This window comes from Thalassophryne amazonica, chromosome 15, assembly GCF_902500255.1.
Source record: "Thalassophryne amazonica chromosome 15, fThaAma1.1, whole genome shotgun sequence".
Lineage (NCBI taxonomy): Eukaryota > Metazoa > Chordata > Actinopteri > Batrachoidiformes > Batrachoididae > Thalassophryne > Thalassophryne amazonica.
This window is the reverse complement of record NC_047117.1, coordinates 80,920,174-80,943,428: the sequence shown is the minus strand read 5'-3', so window position 1 is coordinate 80,943,428 and position 23,255 is coordinate 80,920,174. Positions and strand designations below refer to the sequence as shown.

Genomic DNA, 23,255 nt, shown 5'->3' with positions numbered 1-23,255 from the left:
TAATGAATTTTTACGGCTCCATTTACGGCGTGGAAACAGACCTATTTGTGGTCCCTAATAAACAGAGAGCAGATAATCTGAGAAAAGAAAGGACGTGTGTAATGCAAGAGTTTGGCCAGCGTAGAGAACCGACGATGCTTCTGGTGCCAAAAATGTGACCAATGTGATTTCAGGCTCTCGGCGGGGAGCGGGAACGCTGTCATTGCTGACGGTTGTGTTGTGATGCTACAGCGTCACATCTAACACAGAGCGCCCGTCAGCCATCACTCTGAATGTCTGAATGCCTCCTCCTTGTCTCTCCTGTTTACACACAAATGTCATTTGTCGCCGCACGCCTTTGCGCCACAGTCGGGGATCTCGTTTTTTCTGCTGAACATTGTATCAGTGTTTGTTTGTTTATGCCTGTGGTTCCACGTTGTAAATGTCACACTTGACTGTTGCGCTTTGTCGCAAGCGTCAAATCAATATCTGTTAAATGTAAATTGTAGTTGATTTGTTTCAGGTGAAACTAATTTCTCAGTTCAGTCCTCGGTTTTGTGTCTTGCTGTGTGCAACGCAGCTCGCTCGCTTCTGTATCTGTGTGAAGGATTTAAAGGCTGCTTCATCAGAGTGACTTTTTATATTAAGCTTCTGGCTCATTTCATCATGTTCACCTATTTACAAATGCTGCAACCACTTTGTAAGGTCAAACAACTCAGGTTGTAATACACACCTTTGTCCAGCAGGTGGTTGTGTTGCACTGGTTTACCAAACAACCCCAGTGAAGAAGAAGAAGAAGTAGGGAAAATCCTGTTAAAATTTGGTCTCTCATAACTCTGAAAACATGACCACGAATGACCAAAAAAAAAAAAGATACAAAAATTATAAAGGACGTTTCCAAGTTGGAGGCTGGGTTGAGTTCTGAGATGTCTGGAGCATAAATGCGTTCATTTCTTTCTGTAAAACCAGTTATTTTTTAATCGATTTGAGGACACAATTTATTAATTTGAGGGTTACAATTACGTCTATGGACCAGGAAACAAAGTTGCAAAATAAGTGACCAAAATGTCACTTAGTGACTACACAAATGTGTAATTTTAAAGTTTTACTTTTAAATTCAACTTAAGCTGGAAATGTATCCACTGGTTGAAAAACCTTTGGAAATGTAGTAGCTGCAAAAGAAAAACACAAAACACTCCTTACCTTTGATTTTGTAAATGCAAATTACTGGATCATCAAAATCAGAGGGTTTGAGCCAGTAACCTTATGGCATTCTCAAAAGGTCAGATGATACATACTGAGATTTTTGTTAGGGGATAGGGGAGGTGATGGTAGGTGATCTAGTGGTTAAGCTGTTGGGCTTGAGACCAGAGGATCCTTGGTTCAAATCCCAGCCTGACTGGAAAATCACTTAAGTCCTTTAATCCCCTAGTTGCTCCTGGTGTGTAGTGAGCGCCTTGTGTGGTAGCACCCTGACATCGGGGTGAATGTGAGGCATTATTGTAAAGCGCTTTGAGCGTCTGATGCAGATGGAAAAGTGCTATATTACCATTTATCTGTAACAGTTTTAATGATCGCGTTCCTACACTGCACAGTCCACTGGTTCTTGTTGTGTCAGAGGGTCAGGATGTACAGAGATGTCAATAAAAGCAACTTTTCTTTAAAAACACAATCGTTTAATCTCATAACTTAATAAAAAAACCAAGCTGTGGCGTTAATGTAAGAAGGTACAGTCATTTTTCACCTCCCTTAGACTTGTACGGAATTGAAGGGTATTGTACGCGTTGTGACCTGGCAGTAGTGTGAAGATGTGTGTCGATGCGTTAAAAACACAATTCTCAAAGTAAACAGAACGGATGGACTGCTAATAAACCATTACAGTCCAATCCTTGAAAGTAACAGTAACATTTCAGCAACGGCATACCTCGCTGCCCATAAGACCTTAATTGTCGGGTGATGTTGACGTTCAAGGTCAGAATTCTATGAAAATTACCCACAGCAGTGAAAGGACCAAGAGAACATGTGGTTCTGCTTGTTAGTGGCATCATCGCCCAAATCTGAACAAAATCAAACATCTGTGCGCCTGACCAGGGGAGGCGTGGAGGGGTTGTAAAGACAGTGAACCAGCGTGTAGAGGAGAGTTAATATCGATCAGATGTTACAGAAGGAGCAGCCGGGTAGGTAATTATAACAGTCGGGCTTTCGTTATGTGGAGTTTGACCCTGGCTGACCTGGGACCAGCCAGTATCCCTCCCTGTGGGGCCGACATCAATCCAGCAAAGCTCCGAGGCTCTGGCGGATAGCGAGAGGGGATTTGGTTTTTATTATCTCATGTGAGTCAACACAGAGGAGCTGTCTGCCTCTCGGCAGGAACGCGGCTCACCGGGGCCCTGCGCGACACGCTGCTCCTCCAGTGTAAAAACTGCTGCTTCAGAAGAGAAGTGGATTATTAAGGAAACAGCCCTCCTTCTTGGCGAGTGTCCATGGAGTTTTTGAAAATTTGCCATAAGATTTGCATGTTTTTCTGCACCCTAGAGTGATGAATCACAGCGTACTTGTTAAAGGTCATTAAACTTCAGCAAGAGAAAACAACGCGTGCTATGAATCAGTGTTCACGTGCAGCGGTCACCTCTGTTTGACTCGTCTGCTATGACCGGTATGCTGCCAAATTCAACATTGTGCTTATACAAGGCGCATTTAATATGGTGCAGGTGAATTTCTGTCTTTTATACTATATTAGTTAGTTATTATATAGAGAGCAGGGGTCACCAACCCTGCTCCTGGAGATCACCGGCTCTGCAGGGTTTTCTTTCCATGTGTACCTGTTGCAACCGCAACTGATTAGTCAAATTGGTGTTTTCTTGCTCTTGATTGGCTGAGCACACCTAACTTACCATATTTTCCAGAGTATTGCAGTAGTTTGCGATGTCCTGTGACTTATACTCCAGTGCAATTTACATACCAAAAAATAACACTTATGTTAGTAATAATAAAAACTTATGACTATATAGAACTTTCCAAGGAATTAAATCACTAAACTAAATAAACTGCAATAATAAAAGAATAAATGACAATTAAAAACCTGCAACAATGCACAAAAATCCCAAATTGCTTAGCTGAAAATATTGAAAAATACTTATACGTCAGTGTGACTTATATATTGAAAAATTTTCTGAAAGGTACTCAATTCTGCAACCAGTGATTTTTTTGAAACATTATGTAAATGGGATTGTGTGAATGTGTTTTGTGTGGATAGGAGTGTATATCTCTGTGTGGGTGATTTATAGTTTTGCAGTTTTGAGTTTATGTTTTTGTGATGTTTTATTATTTATATTTTAACTGTGATTTGTCAAGGGACTGCAGATGTAAATTAGCTTTAAGCTAACTCTGGTACAATGCATCAAATGGAAACATTTATGTTTTTATTGTACATGGTCCCTTTATAAATAAAGAAACAAATGACAAAAAAAATAAATGATATGGGTTTTTACTCTTCAAGAGACATTTTTTAACATGTGCAACTTGTACTCCAGAAAATACGGTAGTTAATTATCAGTGGGCGGAGCAGGGAGAGTCTGTCATTTTTCAATTTTTAACACAAGAAGAAAAAAAAAAACAAAAAAACAAAATCAACATTTGAGTAGCTAAACAAGGCAAAAACAAAACCAACCAAAAAAACCTTGAACTTTGTGATAAATTGTTCAAAGCTGCAAGAATTTTCATAGTTTTCAAGATTTATGTTAATATCTTAATATAAAATAATATAATATACGGCGACGTGGAGCTGCTAGCCATATAAATATAATTTGACTCAGTAACATGTAATAACGTGAAAGGTTTCATGTTATAACGTGATATTTATTACGTTATAACGTGATATCTATCACGTTATTTCGTGATGCACAACTATCATGTTATTTCATGATACGGTATTTTCACATTTTATCGTGAAATTATCATGTTATTTCATGATAAGAAATTATCACGTTATTCCGAGATATGAATGTATCACGTTATTTCATAATATGAAATTATCACGTTATTTCGAATTATGAAATTATCATGTTATTTTGTGATAAACATTTATCACGTTATTTCATGGTATTTTTACGTGAAAAACATCAATATAGTTTTACTTTGATACACAGCCAATATACCTGTTCTGCTATTCTTCCACTAGAGGGCGCTAGAATACCAGTAAAGGGCGCTACTTATCTAAGGCTGTTTGCTTTTTTTACACTGATTCAAGTGAAAACAAATAGCAAAAGTATTGGCTCATGCTTTTTATTGATCCTTAAATCCCCCTACATCACAGATGAGCCATGTTCCTTGACTAAACCTGGGAAGTGTTGAAGCGCTGAATAGCCTACATATGAAATAACATGATAAATGCTTAACACGAAATAACGTGATAGTTGCATATCTCAGAATAACGTGATAATTTCTTATCTCAGAATAACGTGATAGTTGCATATCTCGGAATAACGTGAAAGTTGCATATCATGAAATAACGTGATAATTTCTTGTTATAACGTGATAATTTCTCGTTATAACGTGAAAATACCGCATCATGAAATAACATGATAATTTCATATCACGAAATAACGTGATAAGTATCACGTTATAACATGATAAATATCACGTTATAACATGAAACTTTTCACGTAATTACATGATACTGAGCCAAATATATATTAGGGCTTGGCAGCTCAGAGCTTCCGTAATAATATATGTTAATATAAAAGATATATGTTAATCTTTGCCTGACTCATGGAAATATTTGAAGCATTAGTGACTTTGGAACTAGAATGCTGCTTTAAAGACTTTTTTCTTATATTTATTGCTAGTTATGCTGTCACATCCAGGATGAGATGACTGACCCATACACCAAAATAATTCTGGAGGACTCACTGGGCTCAGTTTCGACCTTCCTTTCATGTCCCTGTGTACCGACAGAACACTGAAACTTGATATAAGCTGTGTTTTGGTTGCCTCTTGTTTCCTGCTGTTTTTTGATGCATGACATTGAACTTGTGGGTTCGGGGCTGCGATGTTTGTTGAGGAGGTGGGGAGTAAAAAAAAAGAAAAAAAAGAAACACATTTAGAAAGCACACACCCATCTCGGACATTCCAGGAGGTCCAGACAGAGGGATGAATGAAATGGAGAGAGCTGTGAAGTGCTGAAGTAAAGGAAGTTGCAGGGAGTGTCTTGTAGTCTGAAAGAGAGTGAGGTTGACTCAGGGACTGAGAATGAGGGTGTATGAAAAAGACAGCATAAAAACAAAGACCAGTTACTACATTTCTGAAGCAGATGTTCTTTATTCACTTCAGCGTGAACCAACTGCCAGTGCAGATTCGATGATGAATTTGGACAATGCCAGCAGTTTGGTGCTTCTCAGCTGAGACGGTAAACTGACAATCAGAGGCAAAGACCACCTTCAGACAGCCCACTTGCTGTCTCATCGTTAATGAATTACTACAGTAAATGACAGAAATGACAGGAGCCACCAACGCCCAAAACACCTTGTCTATACACGCACACATACACACACATATATTATACAAATAATGGATGGTAAGGAGTCCAACATATTGGACAAGGCTTTTCTTCATCCAATATTTCTCTATGTTGGATGACTTGCCATCCGTCAATTGTTATGTTCTCCACCCCCCTCCCAAATTAAGCACACAACAAAGAGTCAAGTAAATTAGATCAATTTATTTTGTTGTGAACAGCATATGATTGATTCTGATGCGATGAATGCTTCTAAAACATCAGTAGCATGCTTGTCTACCTTCTTAGTGTTTTTGGCATCCTTGGTGTTGTGTGGGCCGCTGAAGAGGAGGTACTGCTGGCCCACCACCACCAGAGGGCGCCCTGCCTGGAGTGCGGGCTCCAGGCACCAGAGGGCGCTGCCGCCTCACAGGAGCAGCCAAGGTGACAGCTGTCACCCATCAACTGAGACAGCTGACATCCATCAGCGGAGGGGTATATCAGCTGGACGGCATCTCCACCTCATTGCCGAGATATCGTTCTACCAGAAAGGTAATAATCTCAGCTGACTGCTTGACAGTAATCTCTTTGTGTTTTTGTGAGTGACAACAGACTTTTCTCCAACGAGAGGTGGAGGTAGCTTCCCTGCCGTGCAGGTTGCTGGGTGCAGACGCGCCCACGTTTGATTGTGTTTTTGTTCCTCGCCAGCAGTACCAGGTCCGACACGCGGAGGCAGTGGCCACCTGGGAGTTCGGGACTTGGCGGCTCCAGTATTCCCGGGATCTGGTGGCGGAGGAAATCGTGTGGTTCCGGTTCTGCTTTGGACAGGCGTCTCCTATCTTCGAGCCTGCCCACACGACACCTTTGTGAATTGACGTTGATCCATTATTGTAATCTGTTGTATTGGTTGTGCACATTCACAACAGTAAAGTGTTGTATTTGACCTATTCCATTGTCCGTTCATTTGCGCCCCCTGTTGTGGGTCAGTGTACTTACACTTTCCCAACACTTGGAGTTCAATATTTCCACCAGTTCCTCCTCTGTGAACACAGAAAACCTCGCTGGCAGACGATTTTCTGCTGTTGTTGACATGTTTGTTGCCATTTTTTCAACCAGCGTCTGTCAGCAAGTTCCTGACCTTCATATGCTGCGCTTTGATTGGCTAGCTGTTGGCAGTAAGCTCTAACGCTATAGGTCAGTGGGAACCGATCCAATATAACTTTTGGTCCTAGCCTTTTTGGATCCTTTTGGATCCAACATAACTTTCTTGTTAAGGTCTGGAAGCAGGTTGAGGAGCGGTCCAGCGTCTGACTGAACCCAGCACTAAATAACCAGAAGCAGTTCCAAAAGAAACAAATTTATTTTCTTCCCACTGTGCGGTACACAAAATACAAAATAAATGAGTCTGGTGGGGTGAAGAGGCGGCGCGCTCTCCCAGCGCCTCAACGGATCGGAGCCTGAATGTTCTGGACTCAGGAGTTCCGCCGACACCCCCCAGGTGGCTTTTCCCAAGACTGTACTCTGCGAAGGAGGAACAGAGGTGAGGTTATTCAGTACTTATATCAAGAAACACTATTTAGAGGCACACTTATCAGCAACACGTTCAGGACTGATTTCAGGCTTAATTCAAAAGAACAGCTGCTCACAGCTTGTGGAGGATTATCACTCCACACGCCACAGCCGCGAGGAGCAAATGAGCAATTCTCTTCAATACTTAAATTTAGCTGCGCAACCACGCCACATTATATTCGCAGATAAGCTTTTAAGGATAATCACCTCTGATGTGTGCTGACAGCGCTTGCCTCTCACCCTCGTCCTCCTTCACAGGCGCAATGTCAGCTTCTGGAGCGGCCCTCAGTGTCCTCAAACGATCGTCACACGGTCGTATTCTCCGGCCCCTAAGCCCAGATCACTGCTGTCTTAAATGCAGTTCTTCATCTCTTCATTGGTACCAGCTGAGAGTCCTTAGAACTGCACGCGAATGTCACAGGTGTCGTAAATCGTTCCGATTAGAGAATCGCACGTGAGTGCAACAGGTGCAGCAGATCACCGTGACAGAGGTGAGAGACTCTTCTGCAGCACATTCTCCCCAGAGATCAGCCCCAAACCACCTGGGAAGGAAAACAAACACAAAAACCGCAAAACAGTGTCCAGCCAAGCCCCCCAACACATAACAGTACCCCCCCCCGTCAACGGGAAGCCTCCCGGCGACCGCACAGACCTGACCCGAAAACCGCCCCTCTCATCGGGGTCCAAAACAGGAAGCAGGCAGTGACGACGCTTCCAGAGTCCACAGCAGGCAACAGGGCCAGGAGACGCGGCTGGAAGGCCAGCTGGCAACAAAACAAAAACACCCCCAAAAACCCCAAAAGAGTCCCAACACAACCCATACAGAAAAACAAAAACACAGAAAAAGCCCCCAGCATCCCCCCCCAGAGAATACCACCAACACACCCCAGGGAAGCACACCGGGGAAAAACACAAAAGAAAAACATAACACCCACCCCAACCCCTCCCAGGGGACTGTCCCATCAAACCCCGGGGGAAAACGAAAAACATACAACCCCAAAAACCCCAACAAAACCCCCCCAACACATTAAAACACAGGTCAAAGAAAAAAACAACAACAACGCCCTCCCCCAACATGTGGAGCCCGACTTCCCCCAGGAGACATCGTCGTCAACCCCAGGAGCAACAACCACGGCAGGAGCCATCCAGGAATCCCCAGGCATATATAAAACACACACATATATAGCTTCGATAACCATTAATCCGATAACTGAAAAGTTATCTTTTATGACGCTATACAGATAAACTGCTAAAAAATGTATATTTATTACAGATAACCGATAAGTTTTAGTATTGATTCAGATGCAGCCACATCGGATTACACTGTCGGCTTCTGATAAACCAGTTTCACTTTCACTTTTCACTGCTGAATAAATAATCCACATAAAGCATCCTTTTTTAAAATCCAAAACAGTGTCTAAATGTGAAGAAAAGTCCCTCTGTACACACAGCTGCACCATGAGAGCTCCTCTCCCCCACCAAGTCTTGGTGATTAAACTACAGCCACAAAGAAATAAAATAAAATAATGTTAAAATTAGTCCGTTTTATTTTTGTGTTGAGCGGACTCACTCACTGTAACGTCCAAAGTGAATGGATGCTGGATGATGTGCTCCTCAGTATTTACGTGTAACACTTTCAGAAAAAAAGTATTTACGAATTAAAAGTTTAAAAAAATCTTTCTTTCTAATTAATGCTGCATTTACACATAACGACAAGTCAAGAATGTCTTGAAGTATACATTCTTGGCCACGACAAATGTGATGATTTGAGGCAGAGGTGTCAGTTCTCCTCAGGAACTGCTGCAACCTGTTACCATGCATTCCGATTAATTGCACATGTTGCTGGCGAATTATCAGGAACCATTACACACGGTCAAAAATAATGTTCCATGCTGTTGTGCGCTGTTCTGTGCTATTGCACGTAACAGCGCATCATTCTGTCACATTGTGAATGAGGTGAATTGTCTCCACACACACACTCATATTCATCCAACCGTCAGTTGCTGAACATTTCAGATCGCTCCAGTTTGCTCCTCAAAATCCACAGCAGAAGAACTTTGTGACTGCATGCTTAGTTGGGCTCTGTGCCATGGATTGGCGCAGAGAGGAGGAGATATGTGGCTCCACGCGGCTCTTGTCTCACACGTTTTCCCAAACATCAGACACAGCAGCAGCAGCAAGTGGAACACCTGCAGCAGTGCACTGATGAGCATTGGAACAAGACTTTTCGCTGACTTGGCGTCACTGTCCTTCTTCAGCATACTGCACCAATGAAACTGAATGCGGTACAGCAGGGTTTAATTGTGCGCACGTCAGTGAAGAATGCTGTCACGCTCTATTAAAGATCATCACTAATCAAGCCGGATCAACACGCTCAGTTGCGACCTCCATGACATGAGGTGAAATGATGGTGGTGCGTGACATTCATGGAAGATTTTTTTTGACAGCCAAAAACATGCTCCACGAAAATCACGAATATCACGCACCAACACGCACTGTTAAGAAACTTTTTCAGATGCGTTAAGTCACGTTAAGAATGTCAGGAATGTGCTGAGAATGACACAAATATGACATTCGTAACCTGTCGTGCCTATGTGTAAACGCAGCATAACATTCTTCTGTGTAAATGTTATGTTACAATGTGGAGACCTGCGGCTTATAGACAAGTGCAGCCTATTTATGTACAATTTTTTTTTCTTTTTAAAATTGGTGGGTGCGGCTTATATTCAGATGCGTCTGTAGTTCCAGAAATTACGGTACGTGTGTGTGTGTGTGTGTGTGTGTGTGTATGTGTATGTATATACGCACACAGATGTCTAGAGTGGCTTGCTTGTTCCTGTCTTACTGTACTGTTATGAGGCTTGGATCCTAACCAGTGACCTAAGGGGATGTCTTTAGTGCTCGGTCTCTTCTGCTGTTCCTTGGGTACCGCTGGAAGGCCTTTATGTCAAACGAGTGGTTACTTTGGGAGACTCTGCTTTTTGAGGGAGCATCAGCTGAAAAATTCTGGCTATGTGGTACATTTCTGAGGCCATAATCCAGCACTCAGGTGACTCACTATTGAGGACCCCTATGGATGGAAAAGGTCAAGGTGATACCCACGTTCCACATGGATACAGCAGATGGATGAGTACTTTCAAGAGGTGGTGATGGAATAATTGTCTGCCTGAGTAGTTGCCATCCAGGATCCAAGGTAGTTCTTTCGTGTGGTAGATGCCATAACACTTGCTACCACCACATGCTCCCAGACTTGACTTGCTCCAGATTTCAGTAAAGCCCAAACTCAAATCTAGTTTGTATATGAACAAAGATGACATGCACGTCTTTCTTCCGCTGACCATGTGGGCGTGTCACACAGAGCTAGCAGTGTCAGGACTAAATTTTATCAATATCAGGAGAGTTTCTACATTGACAACTATAGAACAAGCTCAGCATGTTTTTTATTCTTACATGAAAGTCCAACTATGTTTCACAGTAAAATGTAGATCAAATCAATTTTGCACAATAATACCCCTTTAAGCTACCGTACAGGTAGCTTAAAGCTACATGAAGTTTCGATTCTACAATGAACACCAACCACAAACGCATCACAACTCATGTTTCAGACATTTATGTCTCATTTTTATGTTGATACAACTTTATCACAGTCATTATCTCCTTTTTGGCAGTTTGGCGACAGTAAATCTGAGAGTTTAGTATCACATGTTGAGTTGCTTTGCCAAGATTTGTTGTTAAAATATTTTGTCTCGTGTCTACCTGAGTATCAGTCTCATATTTTTTATGCCTGCTGTTGAATTTGCAGAATATTTGTGCTTTTTGGTCTGTCGGTGTCCACAGGGTTCGTTGGACAAAAGGTTGTGTTGTGTTGAAAAAGTACTGCGGTACTTTTGTCGCCGTGCACGCTGACAAAGTAAAAAACTTTCTCTGCTTCTCTCCTTCCTTCTTGACTTCTGCAGTGTGGATGTACGGCTTTACAGACAGCCCAAGGAAAGAGGCCTCAGGTAGCCACGAGCACGCGTGTGTGTGTGTGTGTGTGTGTGTGCGTGCCAGCATGTTGTCTATGCATGCACCACCGCGTTCGTGCCAGCTGCATCGATTTGAGCTTTTCCTGTTTATTTCTTTTTTCACATTTCAGCTTTCTGGCGACATCTGCTTTGCATGCGCTCTCATCAGTCTTTTGTTTTTAGCCATCTGGTCGAATTCAACCGCTTTCTCTGCACTCTGTCCATTCACCGGACAGAGTGCAGAGAAAGCGGTTGAATTCGACATTTGAAATATGCAAATTAAGGAATGACTCACACTTCCACTGAAAAGATATTATCACCAGCTTTGGCAAAAGCATCATTTTCTTTTGAGAGAAAATCTCCAAATGCCATTTCTTGTCTTATTTGTCCTCTACTGCCACCTGCTGTTTTGGAGAATATCACAGAAGAGAATAAATACTTATGCACAACCTGCAGATTATCATGGTGAAAACAGTGGAAGTATATTTTACGACACACTCTGATCATAAACAGCATGTAGTGAGGCTTTAATGCACATGTCTGGGAGTGTATTAATCTACCCAGTAATACCTTGGATGTGTCTTTACATTAAATTTCAGAACAAAGCATGCATATTATTTGTCTTTGTAATGCAGCAGATAACTGAAACAATCCCTCAAATGGTGATACAAGCATCAAATTTGGTACAAATGCACCTGAGACATTACTCTTTTGAAAAAAACTGACTGGCCACTTGAATTTTCAATAGGCAGCCAGGTAGGGGTAAAAATTAAAAATGCTCCAATCAAATTGAAAATTACACCACATTACTTGTCTGATCGTAAAGATTCCAAAAAGGTATAGTTTGTACTATCTATGACTGAATATTATGGAGTTATGGGGTAAAAACAGCAAGAAAGGTGACAAAGGCCAGTTTCAGTTTGTACAGGAGTCAAAAGTTAAACTTGCTCCAATTTTGGTAAAAGGTGGTGCAAATTATTGGTTGAACTAATAGGATTAATACATGGAATAGTTTTGACTGTGTTGAATGATTGGTTTGCAAAGTACATGTCAAACAATGTCGATGTCCATTGGATTCTACGACATGTGACATATGTTACCCTGTAATGTGACAACTGAGCATGACACATGGTGCAAACTATTCCTTTTTAGAACCCTATTAACTCAACCAATAATTTGCATCACCTTTTACCAAAACTGAACCAACTTTTGACCCCTGTACAAAATGAAACTGACCTTTGTTACCAGTGTTGCTCTTTTTACCCCATAACTCCATAACATTCAGTCATAGATAATCCAAACTATATCTTTTTGGAATATTTATGATCAGACAAATAATGCGTTATACTTTTCAATATGATTGAAGCATTTTAAAATTTTGACCCCTGCGTAATTCTTCTTTGACCCCTACCTGGCTGCCATATTGGATTTTCAAGTAGTCCGCACTTTTGTCTCAAACACTGATTTATGAAGAACATTCATGCCAAATCTGATGCTTGTATCACCAAGTGAACAATTCTGGCCAAAAATCAAACTTATCTGCTCCACTATGCAGCAGATAACTGAAACAGACCTTCAAATGCTGATACAAGCATGAAATGCGGCACACCTTAGACATTACTCTTTGAAAAAACTGACTGGCCACTTGAATTTTCCAATACGCAGCCAGGTAGGGGTCAAAATTTAAATGCTCCAATCAAATTGAAAACTACACCATATTACTTGGCTGATCATAAAGATTCCAAAAAGGTATAGTTTGGACTATCTGTGACTGAATTCTATGGAGTTATGGGGTAAAAACGGCAAAAATGGTGACAAAGGTCAGTTTCAGTTTGTACAGGGCTCAAAAGTTAAAGTTGCTCCAGTTTTGGTAAAAAGTGGTGCAAATTATTGGTTGAGCTAATAGGATCAATAAATGGAATAGTTTCGACTGTGTTGATTGCTTGGTCTCCAAAGTAAAGGTCAAACAAGGTCAGCGTCCATTGGATTCTATGACCTGTAACATGTTACCCTGTAATGTGACAACTAAGCATGATACATGGTCCAAACTATTTCTTTTTCAACTCCTATTAACTCAACCAATAATAACTAGATCGATAAAGCAATCGATCTCAAATCATCCAAGCAAAGGAACAAGATTGTTACGTTATTTTAAGACAGAGGCTAATCTTAAAATAAGAATTCTGTCTAGTTTTAAGGCACATTTTGACTATTCAGTGCCTAGACATTTTGCTAGTTTTGAGAATTCTAACCAAGTCGATTTTTCTTACCCCATTGGCAGATTTGTTTGCTTAATACTAGACAATTTGGCTAGATTTCAGATTATTTGTCTTATTTTGAGAGGGACACTTTTTACAGTCTATTATGACCCACAGGGTCAAGTTGAGAACAAGTTGAGATGTGAGAATTTATCAAGACCATGAGACCCATGTATCTGTTAACTGGTCGCACAACTTGTGTGAGTGTTTTAAACAGTTCAGTATACTCACACACCTACTAGAGACCGATGGGGAGTAATGGTGACCAAGAGGGATGTTTTTCCTGACCATGGAGACCCCATTGTGACTAGCCTGCAGCCCCAGTGGGACTCAGTGAGAGTGATGGCGAGTAGAGGATGTTTTTTTTTTTTATCATAACTTGGTTGTGTCTCCTACTCGGTGTAAACGGGGTGTCAGCCACAATGTGGACCAGACATTTACATGGACTGAACTAAGACCGAAAAGGAGGTGTCAAATCTGGGTCTTTACCGGAGGTGGGATGAAGTCACTGTCAAGTCATTCTCAAGTCATCAGTCTGCAAGTCCCAAGTCAAGTCTCAAGTCAGCTTGCAAACAATTGGTGATCATTATGACTTGAGACTTGACTTGGGACTTGCAGATTGATGACTTGAGAATGACTTGATAGTGACTTCATCCCAGACTTGACACCTCCTGTCACTGTCAAGTCATTCTCAAGTCGAGCAAGCTGCAAGTCTCAAGTCAAGTCTCAAGTCATAATGCCTACCAATTCTTTGCAAGCTGACTTGAGACTTGCAGCTTGATGACTTGAGAGAGAGAGAGAGAGAGAGAGAGAGAGAGAGAGAGAGAGAGATGATTTGAAATTGTCTGCTTTTCAAATAAACAGCTCAGTGAGGCCTGTTTTTCTTGCAGAAATAAACACATTTGGACACAGAATCACAGATTTTGCCCATCTGGTCGGCATTTTGCAAATGTTGGTTGAGACATTTCGGTATCATTTTGCTGTTTATTGGATAAAAAACAGATAGTTGACTCCCATTAGACTTATCAACATGTCAATAAAAGTTGAGACATCGTAAAAAAAAAAATCCCCCCTTTGGTGGAGTTTGGATTTGGAGAATCGTTCCAGCACCCCCCTGGCTGCTTTTTTTCCCTTTAATGACTAAGACAGCATGCTGCCTTGCATTTACTTTTGGGAGGCTGTAGATGTGCACCACTTTTTTACTGCAGGCGGACTTTGATGGCTTCCTGCACGTTGGCCTCTTACATTCCTTGTGACACCCTGTGCTGCTTTTTCCGCTCCTGGGAGAGCAGGAAGTAAAGATAGAGTTTAATACTCAGCCATGTCCAGTGGGGACGTGAGGACACTCGCATTCCGTGGTGTTGTCAGCTATTTTATTTCAATGATATCATGTAAAGATGCTTTGGCCAACTTTTTTACTCTCCCACGTTGCATGATCGTGCTCCAGTTTGTTTTATTTGAAACCCGTTCTTTAAAATATTGTGACAATTTAAAACGAGTTATCGTCACGTGTGTGTGCAATTGACATCATTTATAATCTTAGGAAGAGTCTCAAGAAAGATACCCTCAAATTCAGACCGTTTTATAGAAGTAGCCCCAAATGATGGTCGTATAATTTCTCAGTATCATCCAGTTGGGGAACAGGAACATCCCCTTCTCTTGCCGCAGGTGAACTCTTTGTGCTGTGATGACTAAGTTGTCAATAATTTGTCCACGGAACACGGACTCAAGCATATTTAAAAAAAAATTTGAGGGAGCTAAAATTCAGTTTAGCAGCAAGTGCTACATTACTGCCAAGCACCATTGCAGCTACCATTTCATGGCTCCTTAGTTAACATTTACATTAGCTAAACAGTGTTATCTGTTGTGCCGCTCACTATAAATCATCTCAGATAGGATGTGGTTCAAGCTAGCTAAGATTAGAATGATGGCTAACATGAGCTAGCATGACATTACTGTACTAACCAACTTGCTAACCAGTGTTTTATTTGTCACAATGAATCAGTGATATCAATTTGAATAATTCCCAACCCAAACTGATGAAATAAAAAATACTTACTGACATATTCTGCCATGAATCGGTGCTTTAATGTTGTAGATAAGCAGAAAGAGGAAATGGTGTCATACCCAGCATGCTTTGCAAACCTCTTTCAGATTGGTTGATTAAATACCACCAGAAACACTTAAAGGACATCATAATCATAACAATTTAGATTTAGGCTGTTTGGGACCATCTGATGATCCACCGGGATGACTTTGTGTGCTTCCGTGACTGGTTACAAAGTATGCGGCATTTGCAAGAAACAGCTACGGAGACGTCCGAAAACAAAGTACTTGTGTGTACTTGGGTGTTTCCGGCAAGTGATGTCGCTACTAGAAGCGTCCCAGCATGTACTTCAATGAAATGCAGCTGATAACGTTAATGGAGGCACAGATTAATTCCAAAATTGACATAAGTGTGATGTTGTGTTATGATGACTCGTTTGTTAGTGATAACTGTTAATTTTGCTGTAGTCATGGTAAAAGATACGGCTCCAAGAAGGTTTCTGTGCACTTGCACTGCCATGAGTCATAAATGCAGCCTGTCAATAACAATCTTTGCTCCAGGATCAGTTTTGTGCATGATAATTATGAGTGTTGTTAGCAATAAAATCTAAAAAATAAATACATCTGCTGCCTGGGAAGCTGCACAGCACGCGCGCGTGCGCGCGCGCACACACACACACACACACACACACACACACACACACACACATACATAGCGAGCTTTTCAGCACATATCCACACATCCCAGCTCCAAATTTGCACTCTCTCAAAGTAAAAAAAAAGAACTCTAGTCACAAAAGACAAAAGAGGCAAAATCCTGAACCTGCCAAACTCACCGTCGTGTTATGGATTAATTTCCAAATGTAAACTTCATGTGATCAAAGAAACATGTGCGTGTGAGATCACCTTGGCCGCAGCTCTGCCTCTCTCTTGATCATGGCATGTAAAATATGTACGGAAATAATGTATTCTGACTTTTTCTAGTGTACCAAATCCATCTCTGTTAAAAACAGTGTCAGATGTCCCATGTCCACATTAGCTTCAGTAACCAGCATCCACACAAACAGCGAGTCTCCACACTTTAGGGTCCAAAATCCGACACTCGGAGTTTCGGGGTGAAGTGTGTCGTCTCCTCTCTGTTAATCTGTTATCTGTTAATCCGAGCCATCACTTTCAAACAGCAGCTCAGAAGCTTCGTTTTCAGATGGAGCAGGTTCGTTTCCCTCTGGGATGTTGGGATGTTTCTGTTTTGCTAATAAGTGCATCACACAGTGAAAAAATGCAGAGGATTGCCGAGTGAAACGTTTTCCGGAAATGCACCTGCTAACGCTCAGAGTGAGAGGAAAAAAAATACATCAGAGATCACTAATTATTAGCACGTGTGCAGTGACACTTACAATCCCGAGTACGTTTATGTTGTCTGACTAACTGGGACGTTAAAAAAACGTGAGACATGTCCTTTAATGGGGCGTTCTTGTGGCATAATAGGAATGCCCATGCCGCAGTTGGATCCTTTTCCTAATTTCTCGATTCTGTTCGGAACTGTAAGTAACGTTATATTTACGACCGAAACAGCAGACCTATGAGGGTTGTTTGTCTGTCCATAGACATCCAGCAAAATTTTTTGTATGAAATATATCCAGATTTTATGTGCAGTTCTCAACAGTATCTCTGTTGGCCTATACAGTATTCATTAGTCAAGTCACTCTGAGCTTTTTAACCTACCATCTCTGGTTCTCAAGATCAGGCACCTAAGTGGCTCTACTCATCTTTTTTTAACTATTTAAATATACTTTAGTATATACACTAGTAGAGTTCTACCTTAGAATTGGTATGTATAATAGATGATATACCTTACTGAATTTTCATATACAGTGGTCCCTCGTTTATCGCGGGAGTTACGCTCTAAAAATAACCCGCGATAAACGAAATCGGTGAAGTAGTCAGTGTTATTTTTTTTACAATTATTATAGACGTTTTAAGGCTGTAAATCCCCTCACTACACACTTTATACACTTCTCAAACAGGCATTAACATTTTCTCACTTTTCTCTCGTGTGTAAACACTCTCAAAGTTCAAACCTTAGTAGAAAAATAAGACCAACCTGTTTTCAGGCCCAAACATTTATTTGAGAAATAAAAATAGAATGTTTTCCTATAAATAATTATGATGGCTTTTAGAACTAACAAATTTAATTTTAACGATCAACCTACAACGTTGGACACACAAGAAATTATTAATAGTGACTGACCAGTATTTCACAGATCCTCTGATCGCGCCTCTTTGTCCTGGTGCCGCTCTGCTGTTGCGTCTTTTTCCAGTGAGTGACACCTCGGTGCAGGTGTCTTTTTCCGAGTGAAGAACACAGTTATGGGTAGTTGTTGGCACGCTTTTTTCTTCTGGGCGAGAAGATTCTTATAAACAGACACGCAGAACACAATGCGCGTGCTCTGCCTTCACGGTGCCGCGACCGGCCTGCTTGATGAGGACGCAAAACACAATGCGCTGTTAAAAAAAAAAAAAGCATGCAAAATTGGACAAAAAAATCGGCGAAACTGCGAGGCTGCAGGTGAACCGCGTTATAGCGAGGGACCACTGCAGATCACTATCTTTCTTGTTTTTATTTTACATCATTTTTTGGGAAATAAGTTGAATTTTGAGTATTTTATCAATAAAAAACTGTGACTCCTTTATATGAATGCTGTGGAACAAAATTATATTGCTGAAGAAAATGATTTTTATGACATAAATAGTAAAACAATTCAAAGAGATTACAGGCATATCACCAACACAAATACTATGTACCGTGTAATCAAGTCCAGTAGGGGAACATGTGCTGATACCATGCTTTGCCGCATCCATAACGACACAGAACTACGTACTTTGGGTCCTGAATGGCAACCAGGTAGGCAGACAACCAGTCCATCTCAACATCTCTAAAATAACCGTCGATATATTCACGCTGTATGGAGGGTAATCCCACAAAGGTAATTTCTCTGCAAAGAATCAAATACATAATCTGCAACTCAAATCAAATATGTTGCAGAATTTGGTGAATGAAATCTCTGCTGGTATGAAAAGGTTAAACATGAGTGAGGGAGCAGAGTGGCCTAACCCCAAGTGAAATGCTTTCTTCTTTTGTTTCTACATAAACATGGTTGCAGCCTCCTTTTCCCTCTCTCTCTCGCTCTAGTCCAGTCATATGTTTCTATTTAAGGCCAGCAGTGCTGACTACCATGATTGGTGTGTTCTTCCCCCCTCCTGACTGCCTGTCCAACAACTGGCTCCCAAAGGCAGTGGAGGGAAGGCCTTTTCCTCTCAACCGCACTTTTGATTTTCCACAGGGAAACTTCACCATTCTTCCACTCATTCGCTCCCCAGTCTTCCCCTCCAACCGTTAGTGGCTCCCCTGCTTCTCGCATTTCCTAATCCCTCCCAGTCTTGACTTTTAAAAACTAGCTGATGCCATGGATCGATTTCCGCAGTGAAATGTAGCCCCTGCAAACATTTTCCACCCCTTCCAACCTTTTGTTTTCATCTCTCCCGATGTTACTCAGAACTTCGCTCTGGGCCGGAGGACGACTCAGCTATATAGCCAGATGCTTTGGACTATGCAGCCAGGTCGTGAGCTCGTGTTCTGATTGGTCGAGGAGTTGCGGTAGGCGGCGTGGAGCGGGGGTTGGCCGATGGCGGCGTACCGGGTGCACGGCGGCAGCGGTGCAGTCGGGTGCAGCGGGCGTTCGCGGGGCGCCACAGCAGGCAGGTGGCTGACAGCCTGTTTCTTCTCCTCAGGGATTGACAGCTCGGAGCCCATGGTGCTGGAGCAGTACGTGGCGGTCGCCAACTACGAGAGGCAGGAGAACTCTGAGATCAACCTCAAAGCTGGCGAGACCGTGGACGTGATTGAGAAGAGCGAAAGTGGTGAGTGAAGTTTTGTTTGTTGACACCCACGCCAACACTTTACAACGTATTGACACAAACATCCTCTTTACATAAACAGAGCCGTAGTCCTGTCGCGCTCACCGTCTTCTCTTTCCATCCCTTTGTCCACGAGAAGCATTTTTTTTTTCCATGTCTCTATTTCTTCTCTCAAACTTCCCAACCCCTCAGTGGAGCTTGGCACCACCTGGAGGTGCTGGTTGGCTGGCAGAAATCAAATGTTCTGGCTGCAGGCCAGCCTCTCGCCTTTTGCAACAAGAATGTCCAGACAGTTTGTTTTTCTCACCTAATATAAGCCAGATTTGACATGTTGCGTTGGTCTTGGCCAGTTGTGAAATTGAGCTTTTAAATATGTGTAAAGATACACTGAACAATGCAGACCGCTCCCCCCCCCCACCCCACCCCAACACTGCCGCCCCTGCCCCCCCAGTGGAAATTCAGTTAGCAATCCCAAGAGCTGGCTCTCATTTTCCATACAAGCCAGTGACAGCCGGCAGCTTGCATAACTCAACAGAGCTCAGCAGAAAGCTTGGCACAAACTCTCTGCTTCCCCATCATCTTATCTGTACGCCAACTTTGTGCATGAATTCATTTTCTCCTCTTTATCTGAAGTCACACATCTTTGGGCAATTCTCCGCTTTTAATGAGTCGCGGTCACAGTCTCACCAGCGTCACTGTGACGTCTTCATGTCTAACGACTATCGGCCTGCTTGCACAGCAGTTAGTGACTTTCCCTGTTCATGCACTCCTGGCACAACTGAGGTGACTGAGATGACGTTTTGACACAGTAGGGGTGGAAAGATGACTTTTTCCTTTTAAAGTCTATTTTGTGTGTTAGGTTTCTTCATGTCAAGTGCAGCTGATAGCTCTCAACTTACGTTTGGTGGAAGTTTCATCCAACGCCGGTGTAACAATAAACACACAAAACTGCCAGTGTGAGCGTCGTACACCAGGAAATTCAGAAAGAATCTGGGCATTTGTTGGAGTGATGCACTCAGTGGATTAATGATGGCTGTGAAAAGAAATGAAACAAGGGTGTAAAAACTAGGGCTGGGCGATATGGCAAAAAATATCGCTCAATATTAATACTCATTTCAGTTTATTTATATAGTACCAAAATCACAGCATAAGTCACCCCCAGGCACTTCAGAAGGGTAAGGTTGAACCATGCTCACCCCCTGAGCAAGCACATTGTCAACAGTGGTCATGAAAAACTCCCTCAGATGTTTTTTGATTGTAGGAAGAAACCTCAAGCAGAGCAGACTCAGCGGGTTGACCATCTGCTCCGGCCATACTACAAAAAAACAGACACATAAAATACAAGAAAGAATTGTCAAACATGCAAGAAAGACAAGTTGCAGCTAAACATCCAGGTAGTCACAAAGTCCAGTGTTCATATGAATCAGTTGACCAAGCAATCAAGCAGTAAAGATCATGGACCCATGTTTGTCTTCATATGTAATTTAATAAAGCTGTCAGTTTGAAGAGTATCCTGATAATAACAGAAAACTGAAGAAGCTAGAGGGTTCATTTGTTAAATTTTTGGAGAAGCATTTGAATATATGGTTAAAAATGTTGCACATAAATATTGTTGTAGCAGCAGGAATCGTGATTTTATTGTGAAAGGTCAGGATGGGAGGCATGTCTATCTCTTCTTGTGTTAACATATGTTACTGTAACAATGCTAAAAGAATTTCCTCAGCTTTAAAGGATGACATGAGTTTACTTTCACATTCATGTTTGGTGCCCATTTCCGGTTCCATTCTCAACTCCCCCACCCCCCCCCCCCCAATCAGTTTCCAGGCTTCTTTCACTGCTGAGAACTTCTTTGAACACTTTGCGGTAGGAAATGATTGTGCACCTTGATGTGCATGCTAAAGACCCCTGATATTGGTGTCACATTTATTTCTGCTGTCTAATACGCTGTTAGATCTGCCTGTATCAATTATAAATCTCCAAAACCTCAATCTAAGTCATACTGCGATACGTTGTAATTATTTCTTCTCCCGGCTCCAGTAAAGACTTTGCAGCATCCACCAAAATGTTCATTGTTTGCGAGTGCTGGAATCTATGTGGGAAAGCTTGCAAAAGACTTGGACCTTAGTTCTCCTGCAAAGATATTGGCATCAACAAATATTTCTGTCTAGCAACCTCATGACCCCATAAACTCATCCCAGGAGTCTCCCAATTTCAAAGCCCGACGGGCTTAGAGACATGAATGTCACAAGCCGTGATGACTGCAAACCCTGACATTCAGATTCCCGAGTCAGTTTCGTGGGTGCTGCAGTCAGACGCGCCACCATGGATACCACAAAGATCACAGCATCGTCCTTGATGGAAAGAGTGGTAAACCTTGGCTTGCCAGCAAAGAAACCTTGGCCTTTGGTTCCCAACACCCAGTCCACAAGCACTGAAAAATGGAGGCGCCAGAACAGATCCCTGATGAACACCTGTCTTCACTGGGAAAAATTCTGCGTCTCAATAGCTCATTTACTCCTGCTGTCTCATATGCTATTAGTTCTGTCTGTATCAACTATAAATGTCCAAAACCTCGATCTAAGTCATACATTGAGATACGTTGTAATTATTTCTTCTTCCAGCTCTAGTAAAGACTTTTCAGCATCCACTGAAATGTTCACTGTTTGCGAGTGCTGGATTCTTGACCTGTAGCCAGTGTCAGTAACAGCTGTTGTTCTTTTCAGCTTAAGACAGCAACTCCTTCTACATATAATATGTTTTGGGACTGAACTAAAAGCAACCTGTTTGTCTGTTTGTCTTCAGGTTTGGTTAATTTAAGAAATGTTTTGTTGTGCAGGGCTGCTGAAAGTCCCCAAGCTGTAATGTTCTTATGAAAGAACTCAATAAAATCAGCTTTGATAGTCCATTTCGGTGAATTCATATAAAATTATTTATTTAAATGTGTTCTCTCTGAACACAGAGCAAACAAAGGCGGGCTGTGTTGCTCATGTGCCAGCAGGGGGTGCAATCACAAAAAAACAAATTATTCCTAAATTTGAAAATTTCAGGATTTTTGGTTTTTCCCAAAACGGAGCAGTTCATTTTCAAACTGGGGAATAAACTGCCAGGGATCCAGTGCGGCTTTAACCAAATATTCAAACATTTTATCACTGATTGATGTCCTCACAGTGCCGCCAGAAACCCCAGCATGACTAACGGTTGCTGAAGAGTTGGGTATGCTTGCCGTCATCGTTTACTGGCCAGAAGAACTGAAGTAACAGTCATGATGGTGGTGATGATGACATCATCCCAGCTCGTGCCAACACACACACATCTGAGCGCTCCTATAAAATTCCCTCAACTCCATCTCACTTTCAAGGCTTTTAGTGGAGAGCCTTCATGCTTATTTCCTTTGATGGTTTCAACACACAAACAATGTCCAGCCATTAATAAAACTCTGTTTTCTAGAACGACCTTCGCTGTTTGTATAAACGGGTAGCGTGGCTTCATCAGTTAAAGCGGCCATATTGTGCAACATGAGATTTTAATCTGCATTTAAATGTGGCTGTGGTTTCTTGTTAAACATCCTCACAGTCTCACAGTTCTCTCTGTGCATGTAGAAATTCATATGCTGCAAGATATGAATTATGAAAGAAATGGCTGATTTCAGGCAGCTGCGATATATGTCACAGAAGACAATACATGTGACACACGGCCACTAAACCATTGTGCACCCTGTGTGGCACCCCCATATGGTCTTCTACCCAGTGTCTACGGGGTACGTCTGGCTACAAGCGTAATATCTGTTTTTAAGCTAATTCTTACCCTGTATTAGTTTGATGAAAAAGGTGGATAATGCGACCTCTTTAAGGCTTTACAAGCCAAGCTGAAATCTGTATTTTATCTGCTTATTCAGTGTTTTGGCAGCTGTTGTTTAGCTCGGAGTTGCCGCTGCGGCTCAAGTATAGATCTGAATATTGAGTTCAGCCAGTAGTGGTTATTTATTAG

At 41.8% G+C, this 23,255-nt stretch overlaps 1 protein-coding gene and 1 long non-coding RNA gene across 2 annotated transcripts in view; one reads left to right on the top strand and one right to left on the bottom strand.

Annotated features, from left to right (window-relative positions):
- The window catches only part of LOC117525510 (SH3 and PX domain-containing protein 2A-like), a 249,494-nt gene that overhangs the window by 146,214 nt on the left and 80,025 nt on the right, over positions 1-23,255 (top strand). The window contains 2 exon segments of the mRNA XM_034187367.1: positions 10,999-11,043; positions 19,143-19,271. Of these exon segments, the coding sequence (XP_034043258.1) occupies positions 10,999-11,043; positions 19,143-19,271 (174 nt within the window).
- LOC117525514 lies at positions 4,960-5,520 on the bottom strand. Its single transcript, XR_004565076.1, has 2 exons — positions 5,353-5,520; positions 4,960-5,320 (listed from the first exon to the last, which is right to left on the bottom strand). It is a non-coding gene; the product is annotated as an uncharacterized LOC117525514 (long non-coding RNA).